We start from the raw sequence: 20801 nt of genomic DNA, 5'->3' as shown, positions 1-20801 counted from the left end.
GATCGCACGCACATGCCTCCTTTCGTGCCTAGAGATCGCACGCACATGCTTGCTCGCGCTTGTCCCTTGCTGGTAAGGTAACGGCGGTGTTCTTTCTTGCCCCAAGTACGGTGCCAGCTTCAGCTAGCTGTTGTTTTGTTTACATGGCACAAGAGATCACCAGGTTCCTCCCCTGGACGCGGCAGAGTTTCGGCAGGCAAGGCCACATCAATGTACGTCCTGTGGCACAGAGCTGAAAAATCACATCTGGACGTTGCGTGCTTGGGAGTTTTCTGGCTAGAAAAACATAGATCCCACACGGGCGGTCATTGCCAAAAACGTCACGCCCTCCTCCTCCGTATCGTCGCCATAAAAACCGTCAATGCTGCAGGCCCAGGTAGCTGCTGCTGCTGCTGCGGCAGCGACTCGGTCGGATGCCCGTCGCTCGCTCATATCGCCGTCATAGATTTCTACCTGTGTAACGGCAGCCCTTTAATATCTGCATCAATTCGTGTGGCACTGACCGTTGAAAGCGTACGGTTTCCTTGCGCCGGGGAGAGATTCGGGCGTCGGGCCGGATGAGCCCGACGACCTCTGCCTTCCCACAATTGGACCGGAATTTCGCGGTCACGTGGTACGCTTTGGTGTTGGGCCGCCCAGGTTGCTCGGTGCAAACTTGAAAGATGCGGGATTCGGTGCCCGGCCTGCGGGCGCGGCCGGCTCGGTGGAGAATTTTCTACGCAGAATTAAGGCCATACTCAACAAGTAATAAAAAATTACATGAAACCAGTTTGACAAAAACACAAGTTCTCATGCATTACAAAATTCAGTACATCAAAGATATTGGTATTATCCGTAAAAATGGAATTGGTATTAATAACTCATATGCACATGCAGCTGTGTGCATCATATGCACATGAAGTTCAATGATTAAAATAACAGGAAGCACACATCTGTGTACGACATATATTAAGACTGACTTTATTTCAGTACTCTCCAACCTGAAAACGCATGTGTGCAAGTCAAGCCACAATCAGCAGCAGTACGGCTTTGTAGTTTGGAGAACAACCGTACCAGGGAAAAGGCCATGGAGATCAAGATCGTTGCATCTTGATCTCTGTGGGGAGGAGGTCAAGCAGGTTCCCTCCCATGGTGTGGAAGCCGATTTGCCGGCCCTAATTCCGGCCGTCATGTCGATCGATCTCACTTTATGCCACGGGAGTAGTTTTGCCAGAGGAGTCGGGAGTTGGGGAAGATGGCATACACTGGGCGGTTTTTGGCATATTTTCAGGTTAAGTTGGCTTGAGGTGGGCGGTTCTTTGCAAGTTTGCCGTGGAAACACTCTCACAGGCTTGATTTGAATCGGTTGGCTCAGACTCAAGGGATACACGGATGCATTCAGATGGCCGGATTCACCAGATATGGCACCGTATTATAATACTCCCTTTGTTTCATAAAGATCGGCACGAATTTAAACTAGACCTAGTTTAAATTTGCTATCTCTCGAAGAAAAAAAACTATTGTTATTTTGCATGTACATGTGTGCTTGTGAGCATCTGTATTGGGTTTGAAAAAGATATTTATTAGTATGATTTTGCCAAGTAAATGCTTTAAAACTTCAAAGTAAAGTATTGGTGGAACATAAAAAAAATGTAAAACCTGTTGAAAGAAACCCCAGGAATTACTTTTGAGTTTCCAATACGATAATCTTGTACTACTTGATAGCTAATAAAATGCAACTCTGCTAGTGGGACAGTTTTCCCTGAAACAAAAAAAAGTATTTCTTTAGACAACTATGATTTGCCATTACCAATTTTGGAACCGTCATAGACATTTATAGGATTTGTGAATTTATCCTATTTTCCAATAGGATTTAAACTTAGAAAATGGATGGAAAGCAATGGTTCACCATAAATTGTGATTCTTATTGGGTTTGGTTATGGAAATGAAATAGGATGCATGTGAAGTTTAGGTAATCTCATGTGTAGGAAATTCATTTATCTAGCTTAATTACTATATTTCTATACAAGTGATATCACTCTTTTTAGTTATCGACCTTTCTTGAGCCTTCGCCATCTTCTGTCAAGCCAAATTAGAGCTTGGTAGCTCTAAGACAAACAGTCGTTGGAGCTAGCTTGGCTGTATTTAGCTCGAGTTCAGCTTATTCATAACTCTACCCTACCAGCTCAACCTATCGTGCATCATCACGTGGCATCCACTCATATACTCCCTCCCTTCCCTATTAATTGACGCCGGCCATTTTGCAAAAAGAAAAATCCTATTAATTTACGAAATCAACCTGCAATACACATCTTCAATTGAACGTGGACTGCACATTGATTTTGAAAAACTACTGGCAGAACGTGAACTGCAGGTCGATTTCAGGAAATAGCAAGGTTTTTTTTGCGAAATTTCTGACACCAATTAATTAGGAACAAGAGGGAGTGTCTATTATGAGTCCATGGTTGCATGAGATTTCTTCAACCAAGGTGGACGGCAGTCCACTAATAGACTCGCTAATGTTTAGATGCTTTTTGACACACATTTTTTGTAGGCTGATTTTCATATCCACTTTGTGCCACCATCTTTGGAAACCCCCCTCATATATCTATTAATAATAAAATGATATTGATACTGAAATTTATTGAAATACTAATGATATAATAATAACATAATGATGTTACTGAAAAAACAGAATATATTTGATGATATGAGAATAATATCAGAATAGATTTGATTGATATTGAAAGTTTAGGCTCCAATAAGTACTACTAGTAAGTAAAAATGCTGTTCAGCCCTACACGCCAATGAACATAATAGCACGTGCCAATACGCGCGTGGCGTTCTGGATAAGAAATTGACGTGGCGAAATCATGACTCGACAAACAAACAGGAATAAGAGAAATTACTCCTTCCGTTTCTAAATACATACGGAGTACTGTACTCCATATATAATTTGACTCGCCCATTCTTGGACGGCCCATTTGATAAAGCTCAGATCGATTCGGGGCCTTGTGTTACAGAACGACCCGAGCTCTGCCAAACCGGAACGAAACATAAAGGTAAGTTCGCTGTAAATAAACAAGATTAAAATTACAGAGATTAATCAAACTGGAAGCTAAGCAGCCAGCCTCTTCTGGCGAAAGAATGCGACCTGCTAATAATAGCTACATAGCCGCTTCTCGCATCCCAGTAACACTAATTTCACTTCACGCTCGAGTTCTGCCCACAGGCCACAACGGCCGGCCGTGTTACGTAGCCCTCTCTGTCTCTCTCTCCACCTCGAATTGAATTCAATCGTTTTACGTATACAGAATGTGTTGCAAGCCAGGGCACACTTCATGTCACGAAAAAACATTAAAAAAATCTCAATCGTGGTCTTGTAGCTACTTTTTCCGAAGACAGTGAGGCTTGAGGCTCCTGGTTCCACCAAACTGGCAAACACTCTATGCGAATGCAAGCTACTAGTACCGAAATAGGCGAGGCACTGTTTCAACAGCAAAGCCATAATAATGTGATGACAATGATGTTTTTTTCTCCAGGCATCAATGCATGTTTGGAAGTCGCGCCACACCTTCGAGACAAAATTAAAACTATGACATTGCTTGTCTGGCTTCATAAGGTTCCCTAGCTTTTCTAGATCTAGTTAATTAGCATTTATATCGAAAGTAATCGGGAGGGCAACAGCTTTGGCTGGGCAAAAGAAGCAGTACCTTCCACTGCACCGAAACGCAGGCAAGTTTAAGTGTTTGTTGTTCTCCTCTGAGGTCATGGTGCGCAACCATAAGCTTATACGCGACATCACCAAAACGTACCACATGTACGTCGAACAGAGTTTGCTTTAGGCACACGGAGTAGGATTTAATCTGTACAGTTTTTTTTTTTGCAGTTAATTTGACCACCAAAGACCGCAAGAGCATTTCTAGCACATCTCTTAAAATATCGGCTCTTAAAACACGTTTATGGTTTACCTAAAAAGTCTTTTACGGTTTCGATTTGGTCCGGACAAAACAAATACCAAATATGAGTACCGTAAATTCAAAAAACTAGTTAGAATTTGCAAATAGAGTTGATAATAGTTCATAATTATTGCAGTTCGACAACATACAGTTAATCTTCAACTTAACATTTAACCTAAAAAAGGTCTGAGCTCCTCACCAGATCCTTTGGACTCGATCGATGCGGCGTCGCAGCTAGCTCGCCTGCTCACTCAGAGTCGGAGAAGATGTCGATCAGGGTGTGGAGCTCCGTCTCCAAGCGCCAGTCCCATGTCCTCCTTGCGAGCTCCTCAGACTCGTGGATGGCCTACGCGGTCTGGTCAGGGTCAATCCACCGACAGTGCTCAGTGTTGGTCGCCAAGGTCGTCCTCCTTGATTTTGGACGAGGTGCTTCTCCACGTCGTTGGAGTCGGACTCGCTGTCGGTGTAGGAGGCCGCATGTGGTCGGCACCACGAGAGCTCTCCGAGTTCGGCTCCCCGCGGAGGGGGGGGGAGGGGGGGGGGGAGCTCTCCGGTGCCACCAATGTGCTCCGCACGGTGGCATGGGAACTCTGTGGATCTGGCAACGCTTGGTGGGCGGCGGCGAGCTCTCACTTCAATGATCGGCGGTGGGAGAGAGATCCCTGGCCTAGCTTGTGGCTGGCGACTTACCAGCCGAGCCCGAGCGACGAGTCCGCACGTCCTCCTCGGCCTTGCCACGCCCCGGTCGAGCTATTAACATGGTACATCGTGCGGTGGGGGTCACAAATCTGGTGGGGGCGGATTTCTTGCAGGTGAGGGCAGATTTGGGTGGAGGAGGCGGCGGTGGAGGAAATGAGAAATGCGCCTCGTAAATCGACTCCACAGCCCTACACATGGCTTGCGGAGAGCCGATTTACAGTGGCCGGTAAAACACTTTACGGGCCGGGCACGGGTTATGTTCGGACCATTTTTCCATACCAAATTCGTAAACTATATGGATCAGACGGTTTTAACTAATATGCTTTGAAAAAATTGTGTTCAAGTGTTGATTAATAGTTGGAGACGAGTAAGATTGTTCATATTCTGTTTTGTGTATCGAGAGATGCAGTGTGATGACTCTCGTGCTAGCTAGTATATGAACAAAGTCCAAAATAGTGATAGCATCAACAGTGAAATATAACACAATTGATCTAGGGGTATTTCAGATTATTCCTACTAAACCAGACAATAACAATATTTCTAGAAGCTAAAAAGAAGGGGACAAAAATAGCTTCTCAGGGTAGCAGTTTGTATGTGTAGCTAAAGCTGGTTTCTGGAAAAGTTCCAGCCGAAAAGAAGGGGCCCTATTTATTGCATACTCATGATTAGGCGAAATACTACATACAATTTAGGTACTAGTATTTTTCGTAATATATCGGGAATATGTAGCATGTTGTATGTGTAGTATATATGGAGAATACAGTACGTGCTACCAAAATATCACATATGTACACAAAATGAAAGTTGATATGCTGATTGTTGGTTGTGTGTGCTCCAAGTTATATGAATACGTATGATTTTTGTGATAATAAATCGTAATGTGATATTAAAGTTTTTCGTGATTATCTATCAATACTCTGGCTAAATTTTAGATTGTGAGCTAGTTTCTTTTTACTATTTAGAGATATTTGGTTAGTAAGTGTTTGGTTTGGTAGCCAGTCATTCACTCTTACATGATATTAATTGTTATTAGCTATTGTTAAAATTTGGGCTCTCTTGTCGGTGAGTTATAATTCTTCAAATACCTGTTAATAATACCTGTATTGTATTTTTAATATATAATAGATATAATAGCTTTCATTGAATGTTTCATCAGAAAAAAATATGAGTTGTATTGGATTCCGTGCCAAGAGCCGTATCTAAGTCAAAAAGATACCATCTCTTTCTTTTTAGTTAAGTAGAGTGTCACATCAGAGTTTTTGCGTAAACAGCGTTCATATTGTATACTCTCGAGCGTGTTCGTAGCGGGGCACAGGTTCACGGTTCTTTGGAACGCACATACGGTCACGGTCACTGTAGGCAGGCGATAAACACAGTTGTTTCTTTCTCATAGGTCCATAGATAAACCCTTGTTCCAAGATCCAACGGACAGAACCTTAGCCAGCTCCAGCTGCCAACGAGCAATCCTATTCGTCGACGGACCCATCACACATGAAATCTTCTGTCCTTTTCATCTCTTTTCTATCCCTGTCCCCCCCTTGGAGCAGCGTACAATACCACTCGCTCGTACACACCTCTCTTTTAGGGTTGTGATTGTCCTACTACTTAAATCATTTGGGATATGATTAAGAGTACTCTATGATTAATACTCCCAGACAACTACAATACACTAGCTAGCTACAAGTACCTAGCTATCTAGACAGCAGCAGCAGCAGCAGCACATATTTGAGGCAGTGTTCTATATCTGGCCGGCCAGTCGCCATGGAGTCCAATAACGGCGGCGAGGGAGAGGGGGATATCGATCTGAACCTCTCCCTGCAGCCGACGTTAGCGCCGGAGGAGCCGCTGGGCTACTTCTCCTGCACCTACTGCGACAAGAAGTTCTACTCCTCCCAGGCGCTGGGCGGCCACCAGAACGCCCACAAATTCGAGCGCAGCGTCGCCAAGCGCACCCGGGAGCTGGCCGCCGCGCGCCGTCAGCATAACCACGCGGCGGGCAAGGGTGCCGCCGAGGAGGCCAGCAGGAGAGGCACAGACGCGGGCAGCAATGCTGAGGGGAGCTCCTCGCACAGGAGGGTGACGCTGTTGCCGGAGGCTGCTCGCCGGGACCATCTCATCGAGGAGATCGACCTGTCCCTGAAGCTTTGAGCCTATGATCGATACACGTACGTACTGAAATTGGTTACTGCCAGTGTCACTGGAAACTTATATATGGTCGATTCGCTTAAGTAATCCCTTATCGAGTTCTTGTGAATTGTGATGTTGTTCTCTCACTAATTAAGAGAGCTAATTTCTTGATTCATTTGGTCATGCATCGAGTGAAACCAAGTTGATCTTAGCTAGGGATTCTTGTCGATTAATCCCCATTCCTCCTGCCCCAACTTCTTCATCATCGTTGTCTTTTTCTTTTGTTCTTTCTTCTAACTTTTTTACTGGGACATGAGTTAAGTTATCTCAAAAGTTACAAGGATTAATTAAGCTAAGGAGCCATATAGCACTATTATTATTACTTGGCTAGACATGTACACATGCAGTACTAGCTAGGCAGCCAAGCAGCTGTAGGCATAGCCTACATGATAGCTAACCCTCGTCAATAATTCCCGGAAAGCAAATCTGTGGGTGGTTTTGTGTGGTCCCGTAGGCCTTCCAGTAGGATAGGATCCTCCTGTCGCTGCCACTGCTTGTTCTGTACCGTGCATAAAACACGTGACTTATTACCTTCCTCTGTCGTTACGTGGGGATATAGTGATACCAACTGAAAAACTGTAGTAATAGTTTGAATTGATGGGAGCGGTCGCAACAGCAAACAGGTGGTTGTGCTGGCGATGATGTGGAAGGGGGACAGGGAAAAAAGACAGCTCTTGGAATAAAACCCAAGAAATTCTGGTATGTATCCAAGACGTTGCCCACCTCGAAAACTTTGGTCTCGATGTTGTGGTTGCCAACAAATAACCCATATACTTATAATCCATATAGGGCTTGTGTTTGGATCATAGAAATCCAAAATTAATTAAAACACATAAAGAAATAAATAGGATCGAAATGTCATGACGTGTTGAATACTATACGAAAAATGAATTACTTCAAAGGGGTGTTAATTTGCATGCTATATACAAGAGGCACATGAGCTTTGAGTTTAGGTAGTACTCCCCCGTCTCATAATTCTTGTCTCAATTTTTTTTTAAAATGGATGTATCTATTTCTAAAAAACGTCTAGATACATGTAATATTTTGACAGACGGAGGAAGTACTAATTAATTGTAGTAAGAGATGCGAGAAAGAGAGAAGATGAATCGGGACCTACAAATAATATTTTCCATTAGGTTAGACCCCATGCTTGGATTCCTCCAAAATTTGGAGGAAAATTCCCATCAAGTGAAATTCTATCGGTGCAATCCTATGATCCAAATGGCATGCATGGTAATGTTTCCTTAGGTTTAAATTCCTCTTTTTTCCCACTAAAATTCATATGATCCAATGAAGGCCTTAATATTTTTGTACCCGTGCTACAAAAGCTATATTCCAAAACAACTCAGAATCCTTGTGCAGGATGGCTTTTATTTTAACTGTCTATTGAGTCCCATCTTATGCAAATTTTCACTCGAGTCGTCTCAACAAGAACAACATTATATTTCCACATGGTACGGTGTTGCTAGAGGACCATGTGAAAGGGCCAGTGGCGAACCCAGGAATGAACAAAGGAGGGGGCTAACTTGTAACACATCTACAATTTTGGCTGACGACTATAAAATTGTACGGTACTAAAAGTTCGTATTCGGCAACCCAAAAACACAAACCGTCTCTAAAGAAATCAAAAATACTCTAAGAACATAAAGAATGCATTTTCTGTTCGAAATTATGTCCCGTTGGTCGACATGGACCCTTAGATAAATATGCTCTTCTAGATTCATCTATAATATTAGGATCAAAAGCTTCTACTCCCTCCGTCCAACAAAGAATGTCTCAACTTTGACTAAATTTAAATGCATTCATACACTGAGAAATGTCTAAATACATCCAAATTTTGACAAACTTGAGACATCTTTTGTTGATGGAGGGAGTATTGGTTTTTAAAGTCCAACATCACCTTCAGTATCATCCATATTAAGCTCAAGACATGCTCTTTTATGCTCTGCATTGCTATCACTACCAGAGCCATCTAATTTTGGATATAATCTTTTCATCTATGTTAAATTTAACAAAAATAATCCAACAAATTGCAAGGAATTGAACTAAATCTAACTAGGGCTCAACAACAATTACCGATGAATTACGTATAATTCAAAATTTAAATGGAAGAAAAATCTTCGAAAAAGCAAACCAAAAGCCGTGTTGTACGCGTGTATGGCATCCGCCGGAATCGGCTCCGATCGAGCTGCTGTCGGTGCTTGGCGAGTCGGCGGGAGGTAGACTTACTGTACTATCGTGGCGAATTGGTGGCGGAGCGATCACGGGACAGGAGTCCAGCAATCAACGTGTTGGGCATGGGCTCCAGGGACGCTGGGCTGCGGTGCCAACTATGGCGTCAGGCACTGGGTTTGGAGGTTGGGCTTGGGGGGCTAAGCTGGGCCAGGAGGGGCTGAGTTCGCTAGATCCAGTCGTCTAGGCTCAAAAAGCAGCAGATATCCTAGGCACCTCTTCTGGGCTAGACCCGTGCTATAGCCCGCCTAGCATGGGCCGTAGGCCCGCCCCTGGAAAGGACCCTTACTTACTGGTGAGGAGTCACACCTCAAGTCGGTGAATCCCACCTTGCCGAGGAGCTCCATCTCCAGCAACTTCATCGATCCATCTTTGCTCCAAATCTGGTGGGCTCACTGACAGTACATTCAGATCCAATCTAAATTTAGTTGATACGACCACCATGATCAACATGGCCACCACTTTCTGGAGGATGAGTCTCGATAGAGGCTATGGAATTGCGGAATTCTCTCTCTCTCTCTCTAGATGTCATGAGCTGTCGAACATGATTAAAATATGATCTATTATACATGATTATAATCAATATATGTTGATAGTACTTTTATTTTAAAAATGCGAAGGACCTGGGGTGCTCATCAGATAGAGTGACTTCTGGAATATATGTGAGTAGCCTCGTGATAAAAAGGATTGATATTTGAATAGGCATCCAAGTTCTTACAACACACGATCACATCATTAGAGATAAAATGGGAGACTCTTATGGGATGATCTCCTAATCACTATGCCACAGAGATTGATGCATTCATATGAAATTTATTTACTTAATGATGATTCGGCTGTTTCTTTGTATAGGGCATCTGAAAAAAGTAAAAGGTAAATGTGTATAGTCTTGGTATAAGGCACTTAGATCCACATACATGCTGCATATATTGTTTTGTAGATCGACGATAACTCTATTATGATTTTATGTATTTATTACATATTCTGGTTTATTATTATATTGCGTCGATTGCATGAGAGTTGCTATTAGTGATACTGTGACAAAATATGATTACTATATCATGGATACTGTTCTAAGTTAAATTTAACATTTCTCCACTAAAGGGTAAAGAAACAATTCATCCTATTGTGTGATAGTATGCCAGTGCCAGAAAGTGATGAGGCACATGTATCTATTGGTAATATTTTCAATTGCGTCGGTACTAAGGATAGAAAGGGATAGACACTTACACTCAAAATTGTGGAGGGTTGATTCTCAAATGTATGTCTTCTTTCCTAATGCACTACTTCACGCCCTACTTATTTCTTGGTTAATTTTGTTTACATACAAGAAGGAGTATTAGCCTTACACTTTAAATTTGTGGATGCAGGGTGTATATATACCTATATATATGCATTTTAGGACCAGTTGCCTCTATAGATCGATGTTCCTTCATAAAGCCATAATGTTCGCTAATTTCCATAGATCAATTACATGTGTGCTTAAATTGTGCCCCACCATATTTGAGAGAGGCATGATATGAGAGAACCCATGTGTCCCATTCCATCTTTAATCTTAGTTAATTCTTCTTTAAAATTCCAATTCAATTACAACTTTCTTCAGTCAAAACTTTTAATTAGTTTTTGTAATAAAAAGAAATAGTAGTGCAATTGACAACCGCACTCATAACATTGGGGACAATAAGGCTCTGTTAGTATCTTTTACAGGCCACTTGACAGAGATAGGCCAGAGGGTATCAAAATTCTTCGAGGTCAGATATTAATCCTTTACTCACCACTTGAGGGAAAATTGTCGCTGCTATAGAACACCATGCTGGGAGGCCTACAATCCTAACAGCCTTAGTCAGCAGCAGCAGCAATAAACTCTAATCATAATCAGGCATATTTTGTACCCCTAAATTTCTGGTGTGATAACTGTGAAAACAAACCAAATAAACCAACATAGAAGTCGCACAAAAAGGGTAGAATTAAATAGGAATATAAACGGCAATTCACCTCCAAAATACTTGATATAAAATTCTCATATCACGCTTGTTTTGTTGTTTCTTTCTCCTGGGTGTCAAGTGCACAAAAAATTGTAAGGTGTTATAGCTCTTCCTCCATTAGTAAGCCGGACTAAACTCTTTTTACTCTTGCTATACTCCTCCTAATGCGACTTTAAGATTTCAAGAATTATCATATGGGCTTGGTCTTATAATTTCAACATGTGGTGGTGGTGTATAGCCGATGCATATCCATCGATAGCGAGGTGTCAATGTGAGTAGGCTCCGTGTCTATGGTCCTCCATGCACGTTATGTGACCGGGTTTGGTATCATTTTGCATCTAATAGTCTAAGTTGCTTCTAACTAACGTCTATTAATTTTGAAATGATCATCAACATGAACCTAGCTAGCTAGATTTTCAATAGAAAATAGACCGAATTTTTATGTTATAGACGATATATCTTTCTGAGGTGGTTATATTGTCGTCCAATAAAATTGATCAGTACTGCATATATACACACCCTTTATTAATTACGAGCCCAAGCCTTATCGTAATCTTGTGTAATGAACAAATCTAGAACATGTCTTGACGGCTATGCATGATGGTTACTAGGGATCTTTTTGTTTGCGAGTGGTCATATTAATTTGATACTTTTTCGCTGGAAATTTGATACGCCTTTTATTCTCAAAGGATTATACACCTTCAGTTTTGTTTCTTTCATATGCTATTTCTCATTGGTGGGACCTGAGGATAGCTCCATCTATAAAATGCATGTGAATGATTTGTGTTGAAAGGAACAAGGCTGGTAGTAACAGGTGAAAGGGATAGAACTTGAAAAGGTGCTACTAGTCAGCCAGTGCATTTGTCTACATTGATAGCGCAAAATTTGACACAATACTACGTCTTTCTTTGCAATTTGACACAAATGCCACACCTTGAGTCACTGACATGTGGCCCAGGTCCCACCTATCAGTGAAAAAATGTCTTAGCATTTTGTTAACCACGACATAAAGTGTGACATTTTGTAAGACCGACCAGAAGGCAATTCCATATCGGATTACAAATTATTGTTGTTTGAAGAAACTTTAGCCTATTTCATCACTAGTACAATCAAGGTCATTGCAAAGCGTTATAAAGCAACGTTACATTGCAGACGAGTATCGGAAGCTGTTTTTTGTTTTCGTTTGCCTTTAGGCCTAAAAGCAAACGGCTAAAATACATTTGCTCCTAATAGCAAACAACTATGTATGGAAAACTATTTGCATTTTTTTGGTAAAGGCCTTCAGTCGTGTTCTCAGTCTCGTAGAAGCATCTTCACGGGAACAACTGTTGGGGTGGGGTCAGTTCCTCTGCTGTCCCACTTGGGCTGTGGCAGCCACAGGGCCGCAAAATAAAATGGCATATTGCCGTCGCGGCCACGTAGCAATTCCTGGGTTCGACAACACATTTGGAGAGCGACGTGTGAATCGGCACCATGGTCCACTTTCCTGCCAGCAAAGCTGCAGAACAAATTGTGGCCCGAAGGAAACAAGGGATCATGACGTATACCTAACCACCTGCAAATTGGACAAACCCAGAATAAGCCCTCGAAACATATGCACATGTGAGACCTATGGTAAGAGTTCCTTTTTACTACTGTACTACTCCAGCAGAGTACTTTTTATCAAGCAGGCAAAGTTAGTCGATGATCGGGCTTGGACAACGTAAAAGAAAATAAAAACTCCGAATATAGTTAGGGCTTCAATTGGTGCACTCCATCCGCCCAACAAAAGATGTCTCAAGTTACTTAAAATTTAGATGTATCTAGACATGACTTAGTGTATAGATGCATTTAAATTTATTCAAAATTGAGACATTTTTTGTTGGACGGAGGAATACAAGATTTTTTAAAAAGTAAGGTCGCAAGAAACTTAAATTAAACCAAGACAGTATAAAAAGTTTCTAGTTGTGTACTTCATGGTAGACAGAGGTCAGCACTTGAACTTTTAACGATCACACCACTTTGATATTAAAAAATCCTATCAATACAGTTTTATTTTGAAAATTTTATGGTAACTGGACACAAAGAATAGATCATATGACGCGGTCGAAATTTTTTGGTGCCGTGCCTACACATATATGATATGACGTTTAACAAAAAAAAAGTTGCATGTTCTCTGTTGTATTTTCTCTGTCCAAAAATAAATGACTCGGATTTGTCTAGATTCGTAGGAGTAGGCTCTATGCCTGCCCCATTGTCAAGAGGATTGGAGTTGCTTACATGATCTGATCGCAGAGTGTGGTCATAAAGGTATTCCCTTGTCATAGGTTCTCTGCTGTGGATGTGCACATTGACGCTACTCCGTCTTATAGTTGTGTGCATTTTCATATGTGCGTATATCAAATTATCATAATATGACGATAACAAGTAATAAAACGTCTGATCTTGAAAAGGCGATCTTCCTTTCAACCGTGATTTCTGATTCGCAAAAAAATATTATGATCTCTCCCTCTCTCCCAACGTCGTTCCCGATTGATGTACGCAGCTGCTCTTTCTCATCCTTTCCTTTTTTCCACACGTGCAGCGATGGCTGTGAGGTTGTCTCGTTCAGCTCATTTTTATCTTTCGAAAAGATTCAGCTCTCCATTTGGAGTGTATGTTTGGCAGTGGACATGGAACGAGCCGTCCCAGATGTCGAGCATGAGCAGGGGCGGAAATCAATGTTCAAGTCGTAGTCTAATTTTAAAAAGTCGAATACTCAGGATTCGGTTGAATGCTCAGGTCGAAGAGAGACAGAAGCTTGGGCCACGCAGAAGTCACGACTCGGGACACAAAACTTTTTTCGCGAGATCGTCGAACCTTTTGCTTATCAGAATCTAAAGAGCTTCTCCTCAAAACCTTTTGCGGTTTAGGTGTATGGATTTTGGGCATATAGGCGCCGGCGTCAGTTTGGCAGTGTACATACTGTAGCTCCGCCCCACATGATCTCATTACTTACGACTATCTAGAGCACAGCCGTCCCAAAACAGATTTGCTAGTACTCAGTTGTCTGAGAATTTTATTTTTCTCGGTCGATGTTCTGAACCATCGGATCATACACTGAGATTTGTGCGGACGTTTGAGCAGATAAGGAGCTAATATATAGAGATGTGAAGAGAAAATGTAACTCCTTCCGACCCATATTACCTGTCCCAGATTTAGTACTTTCTTCGACCGGAATTGTACTCTTTCCGACCGGAATTAATTACTTGTCTCGGATTTAGTACAAAGTTCAACGACAAGTAATTCCGTCTGGAGGAATACAAAGTTGTACTAATTAATCAGTGACAAGTAATTCCGGCCAAAGAAAGTATTATTAATTGATTGGTGCAGTGGCTACCACCTGTGTGCTGGGTTGGGTACAAGAGGTTGCATGTTCAAATCCCTTGTCTGCCATTCTTTAGTTTTTTCTTCCTATTGTTTTATGTTTCTTATTCTTTTTTATATTTCAGTTTTCTTATTAATGCTTTAATTTGCCTTTTCTTATCTCTTGATTTTTCTTGTTTTCGCTATCCCTTGTTTTTTTTGTTTTCTTCTTTCTTTTTATTTCCCTTGACTTTGCTTTGTATTCATTATGCCTTCTATTTTGTATTCTTTTTCATATGCAACTCAAGTGCTTAGAGTGAGTAGTTAGGGTTAGTTGCATGCTAAACTAATATTTTGCACATAATGTGTTTTCTTTGTAATTCATTTATTTAGGTCTATTTATTTTATGAATTGCACACTCCGAGTTGCACAAATTATATATTTTTCACTAACTTAAAATGCAATAGTTGGTAACTTTCACATTACTTTCTTGTGTCCTAATATTTTTGGACGAGATGCATATTTCAAAGGTTGTAATTTTTCGTTTTGGGTGGACGTTGCAACTGCAACTTTTCAATAGTTTTGGCTGTAGCTTTTTAAGTTGCGTAACTGTCATTTATTCAGTTGCACCGTCTTCGCAACTATAATTTCTCAGTTGAATGGATGTTGCAACTATAATTTTTGAAGTCACATCTGTAATTTTTCATTGCATGGGGTTTCAACTAAATTTTTTTCAGTTGCACCTGTGATTTCCCCATGCTTGATTTTGCAACTGTATTTTGTAATTTTGTCTGTGAGTGAGTTGCATGTGATTGAGAGTTAAAATATTTTCATATTTCACGGGTGTTCAGCCGTATTTTGTACCAAAGTACATGTCAAATATGTGAACAGGGCATCATGCATAACAAAGAAAATAATGAGAATAAAATTCAGATATGCACACCATATATACATGCATAGATCTTATATTTCCATAGGACTACGCTCAGACTTGCTTTCAAAGCCACCTCTGACATCAATTCTCTATTATTAGCCGACAGCATCTCGTTGGAGGAGACACCATAAGCAGTAAACGTCTCATATGTCCACTTCCAGTTTCTATCGCACCCCCTTTAATCCACCTCTTGTGGCGGCAAAGGGACGTCTTCCGGTCGAACGGTCATATTTGAAGTAAACAAAGTTCAACAAAATTGTGCGTGTGTTTTCAGAGTTTATATAAGATGAAGTGACACACTTCGTAGCCCTCAAAAAGGAAATAAGCATAGAAGGATATAAGCCTTTTTAATTTATTGAGTCTTAGGAAAATTCGTATTATAAAGAGGGAGTCCATATGGGAAGGCTAAGGTGAATCGATTTCACGTACACAAAACTATCAGATTGCACCCACCGAATAGCCTACAAACCCATTGGTGAAGATTAGCGAAAAAAAAATTTTGAGCCAAAGTTTTCTGACTGACTGCTTCCAGGGCGGCAGTACCGGGGCCGGTAGGGACCAGTGCCGAGGGGTAGCAAAACACTACTGACCTAGTGCGGCACTGAGGCGGTACTGGTGCAATACTACCGCCGGCGGTCTCGGGCCAGGCGGTAGTACCACCCGGTGCTGAAACTACACATAACGGTTAGAAACCGGGGAGCCCTATAAAAGAGGGTCTTCGTCCCCAACGGCTCCCCCCCCCCCCCCCCCCGACATTTTCCACTATTCTTCACTTCCGAAAAGCTTCAAATCTTCGAGATCTCTCTCCCTAGTGCATCCCCCAAGCTAATACTTAATTTGAGGAACGGTTGAGGAGAGCTTGATCTAGGGTTTCACCAAGTCAAAAGTTGATTCCCCTCGTTTTTCTTTGTGGATTAAATTTGTTACTCTTAGGATGTTGGGATCCCTAGCCGGAAGAGAGAGAAAGAGAGAAAGAGAGAGAGAGAGGCAAACCGAAGATGAAGTCAAAAAGATACTCCCTCCGTCCACAAATAGGTGTACTTCTAGGTTTGTCCTAATAAGTCAAACTTTTCTATGTTTGACGGACGTTTTTGAAAAGAATAGCAACATATATGACATCAAATCGGTATATTATGAAGAGTGAAATACACCACTAGTCCATAAACTCGAAGCAAATGCACATTTTAGTCCATGAACTCAGAAAACGCACATATAAATTCCTAAACTGGTATTAGTGTAATACTTAGGTCCAAAAACGGTTGGACGGGATTGATTTCGGCCATGTTGCGGCCACATCAGCTTAAGCCAGAACCGTGGGTTGCTGTTGGGGTTTCTCGAGGTTTTTTCGCAAAAATTAAAATAATTCTAGGATTGTTTTTACATAATTCTCCATAGATTGCTGTTAAATTAGCATAATTCTCCACAGGTTGCTGTTAATTTTTTGCGAAAGCTCTCCGAGAAAACCCCAATGCAACCCACGGTCCTGACTTAAACCAATGTCGTTGCCACGTGGCCGGAATTAGCCACGCCAAATTGTTTTGGACCTAAGTGTTACACTAAAACTAGTTTATGGCTTTATGTGTGCGTTTTCTGAGTTCGTGAACTAAAGTTTGCATTTGTTCCGAGTTTATGGACTAGTGTTGTAGTTCACTCCTACGTTTCAAAACGGATATAATGATACTAATTTATTGTCATAAATGTTGATATGCTTTTCAAAAAAGTTGGTCAAAGTTTTATATTTTTAACTTAGGACAAATTTAGATGTACATTTATTTGTGGCCGGAGGCAGTACACTCGTTTCAGCCACAAATTTAGAAAAAATCACGAGGGTGGATAGTTTGGATAAGTTGAACAGATATCGGGGGTCCTCATGCATTGTCGTCACGGAAGGGTAAAAACATGTTTTGGTGACTAGCCCTTCCGTGAAAGCAACGGCCCCTTGAAAACATAATTAAATAATTCAACAAGAACTCCGATCACTTTCGCAAGAACCGGCGGGATTGCCAAGGAGGCTTTGCATAGCCTGCCAAGAGCAGGTATATATTGTGTAAAAAGAGACAGATTGTACCACGCGCGCGTACGATGCATGAGCAGGTCACGGGTTTTCGCTAGAGAAACACGGCCGGCGGCCATGCATGCTGCGCGCGAGAGGCCATATATATATATGTATATCCACAACCGAAGGAAAGGGGATTTTGTGTTAGTATGACATGTGCTCTTTAATTTCGTTGCCGGTGGACGTACAATACCTAGCAAAAAGGGCAACGTGCGCTACTCTGCTCCACTAACCTTATCCCGATCCCGATTGGGTTATTCACTTAAACTGCACAACCCGTTTTGGGCCAGTACACTGCTATGCGTATTTAATCCTTGGCTTAGCAATAGTAAGCTCTCGTTTCTCCCGCACGCACGCACGCATTGAACACACACAGTAACAAAGAGACAGCCGCGTGCATTAGCCCGGCACTAAACATGATGGAGCTCAACAACAGTGAGCAGGATGAGCATGAGGTAAACCTCGAGCTCACCCTGGCCCCGGCCGCGCCGCCGGAGCCCCGCGGCTTCTTCTTCTGCGTCTACTGCGACCGCAAGTTCCGCTGCTCGCAGGCGCTCGGCGGCCACCAGAACGGCCACAAGCTCGAGCGCAGCCTCGCCAAGCGCCGCCGGGAGATTGCCGCCGCCACGCGCGCGCACGGCGCCGGCGCTCCTTCTGCCAGCGATCTCCTCATGCCTGCGGCCGGGAAGGCTGCTGCTGCTCCGGTGCGCGGCATGGCGCGCAAGCGCGGCAGGAGCTTGTCGGAGCATGGCTACGGAACCATCGAGGGCGCCGACGAGGTGGACCTGTCTCTCAGGCTATGATCCATCTGCTAGCTGATTCGTTCCTCCCCACCTATCCTGGATCAAATAAATTTGTTTGTTCCAAGTTCATCTGTGTGTTCGATTTACATGGTGTGTTCTTCAGTTTTATTCTTCTAGTTAGTTTGTGTGATCGATGGAGTTCCAGATTTGGCCAGAACAGTTTGTTTGGTGATTTAAATGGCACAAAGATTTGGTATGTTTCGTATTCTTCCATCTCTGATTTGCTCTTGTTCTCTGATTTGTTTCGGATTTAGGAAGACATAACCTTCGATTGAAGAAGAAGAAGAAGAAGAAGAAGAAGAGATTTTTGGGGGCCTTCTCCAAGATTCAAAATTGGGCATATCCCATGCATGTGTGAGATTACTCTCGCTATTTCAGAAATAAATATCACATTTATGTAATTCCCAAACTGGTGTAACTGAAATATGCTTTGATTGAGTAACATAACACTTAGTGCAACAGGCCAACAGCCCAATTGCAGAAAATTTACTGTAGTCAGATGCATATACAGAAAGAATGTACTTCAAGATATATACAAAGTCCAGTTTTGGCCAACGACGTCCGAATAGTACAGGAAAACTAAGCTACCCTACCCAAAACAGCAAGACTAGAGATATAGAAAAATCCTACTCCAGAAGAAATGATGATTCCTGTCTGTCCTTCACTTCACTTCAATGCTCAAATGCACTGCATGCAGGTCCTACGAGGCCCATGTTGACTTTGCCCAAAGATCAATCACATGAAGATGCACACGCGAGGATCACCAAATTATGGTCAAAGGCATCTGTCGTGCCTTTTTCTTTTATTTCTCCAAACTCAGAACTCACGTTACAAGCTTAACCCATAGCAACAGCCCTGCCCGTGTATTTATACACGCACATATCCTAAGTAGCTATACTAAACTGATTAGGACTAGTACTAGTATACCGGACTCAAACTACGCCATGGCATACAAGCCAAACACGCTGGGAACTCACCAACTCGTACACAGCTAGCTAAACCTAGTACCATTTAGACTAGACAAGATTAATTCCTAACAACCCAGTCGGAATCTTTGATGAAAGGATATCCACATGCAGAAGATTGGTACTCCACTGATGCTCTAAGTTCCACACCCATGATATGGTTTGCCTAAACTCGCGCGAGTAGATCAAACGAGAAATAATTTTTATAGGATCGGTGTGGCATCCGGGCCTCCATGAGACCCTTCCCTTCATTGCTGAATTTAGTAAAACCAGAGTGAATTTTTAGTGAATCTGAAATGAAATTTCAATTCTCAAATTTCATTAATGTTTCATTAATTCCTGTTTCCCTAAAATTACACTCGGTTTCACTCCAGTTTACTCATGTTTCCTAACTGAAATGAAATATTAGTGAAACTGAAGTGAAATCGGAATGAAACATAATAAAATTCAAAATCACTAAAATGTTGCTTCACTTTCACCAAATATGATCAATTTGGGGCTTCCCTACTTTTTAAATTCTGAAATCCAGATTCTTTGTGACAGATTTAACGAGTTTGAGATCCATTTAAATTAAACTTCCCATTTACTTATATGACTGGCGATATATTTGATCAAAATTTGTAAACAGTTTGATGAAAATTGCTGGAACGAATATTCTAATGAAATTTATTAATTTCCGGTCATTTTGGCGAGGAACAAAATATTCCTTTATTAAAATTTTAAACCCTGTAAATACTGATGGAATTGAGTAGTTATCTCCCATTAAGAATTTTCTTCCTCTAGAACCGGCACATCCAAATAGGTGCCATTTTATAGTTAGTGGTCTAGGCGAGGTCTACTTTGATTTGATGACAGATAAGTATACTCTTGTTTTTCAGCTGATCTAATCTATAACACATGCCTAGCTTCTTCCTCGAAGAAACACACTCAGACAGTGTTGTCATAAGAAAAGCGGCTGGCCTAGGGCTTGTTGATGGTGTCATGTGCTCAACTAGTTGTGTGTATATATAGCATATAGAGACTGATGGACAGTGCAACAGTTTGAACCGATTAACCTCAAATGTGGCAGTCAGTGAAAAGTTTTAAGGGGGGCTGGCGCGAGAGGTAACACGTCAGCTTAATGGTCCAAATGACGAAGAGGACTGCACTACTTGCAGTGCTACATCGACACCTTGATTAAGCTTTCAGTTGATAAAGAACTAGCTAGTTTGTTGGGACGGCGTGTATCTAAATGACATGACAAGTTATTAGATACAACTAATAAGAAGAAAAAACATGGATTGGGACTTGGGAGTGGCCTAATCCCAGAAAGGGGCTGAATCCGATGCAGGCCAAAAAAAGAAGAAGAAAAGTACACCGCACATTGAGACCTTCACACGGATTCAGGGCGAAAATTCTAATTAACCGGGTCCGGGATCTACCAGAGTTTTATCGCCCGTCGGTTGCTCGTGTGAGATTCGTGCATCTGTTTTCAGGTTCTGTGGAATTTGTTGTGCATATCCATAAGTGGGTCCAGCAGCAGCGAGGGTCAGGCGGGCAGGGTTGCAGGACCTCACGTGGTGTTGGTTGGGGAAGGCACTAACAAATTTTGATTTTTGTACAAATTTTTTGAGGGTCCAAACGAACTCAGAATTTGATGAAATTTTGAGGGTTTGTCTAAGATGGTGTTTCCCACCTA

The 20801-nt window shown here is 41.9% G+C and overlaps 2 protein-coding genes across 3 annotated transcripts; both read left to right on the top strand.

Moving 5' to 3' along the window:
• Window positions 1-6206: 6206 nt before the first annotated feature.
• On the top strand, window positions 6207-6997 carry LOC100838938 (zinc finger protein 11). Its single transcript, XM_003576512.4, has one exon. The coding sequence runs from the start codon at window positions 6399-6401 to the stop codon at window positions 6783-6785; it is 387 nt and encodes a 128-aa protein (XP_003576560.1). The 5' UTR covers window positions 6207-6398; the 3' UTR covers window positions 6786-6997.
• Window positions 6998-17368: 10371 nt separating this feature from the next.
• Window positions 17369-18713, top strand: LOC100838629 (zinc finger protein 2). 2 transcript variants are annotated; one of them, XM_003576511.4, is made up of 2 exons: window positions 17369-18134; window positions 18413-18713. In XM_003576511.4, exons 1-2 carry the CDS (start codon window positions 17772-17774, stop codon window positions 18431-18433), a joined length of 384 nt encoding a protein of 127 aa, XP_003576559.2. In that variant the 5' UTR covers window positions 17369-17771; the 3' UTR covers window positions 18434-18713. The 2 variants fall into 2 exon arrangements, with proteins under 2 accessions (XP_003576559.2, XP_024318967.1); XM_024463199.1 differs by having other exon boundaries at window positions 17369-18689.
• The last annotated feature ends 2088 nt before the right edge of the window (window positions 18714-20801 follow it).

This window comes from Brachypodium distachyon, chromosome 4 (assembly GCF_000005505.3).
Source record: "Brachypodium distachyon strain Bd21 chromosome 4, Brachypodium_distachyon_v3.0, whole genome shotgun sequence".
Taxonomy (NCBI): domain Eukaryota; kingdom Viridiplantae; phylum Streptophyta; class Magnoliopsida; order Poales; family Poaceae; genus Brachypodium; species Brachypodium distachyon.
This window is presented reverse-complemented; position numbering and strand designations above follow the sequence as displayed.

Bases quoted from the DNA above. Each gene is read 5' to 3' on its own strand.
- LOC100838938 (XM_003576512.4), top strand. From the start codon at position 6,399: ATGGAGTCCAATAACGGCGGCGAGGGAGAGGGGGATATCGATCTGAAC.
- LOC100838629 (XM_024463199.1), top strand. From the start codon at position 17,772: ATGATGGAGCTCAACAACAGTGAGCAGGATGAGCATGAGGTAAACCTC.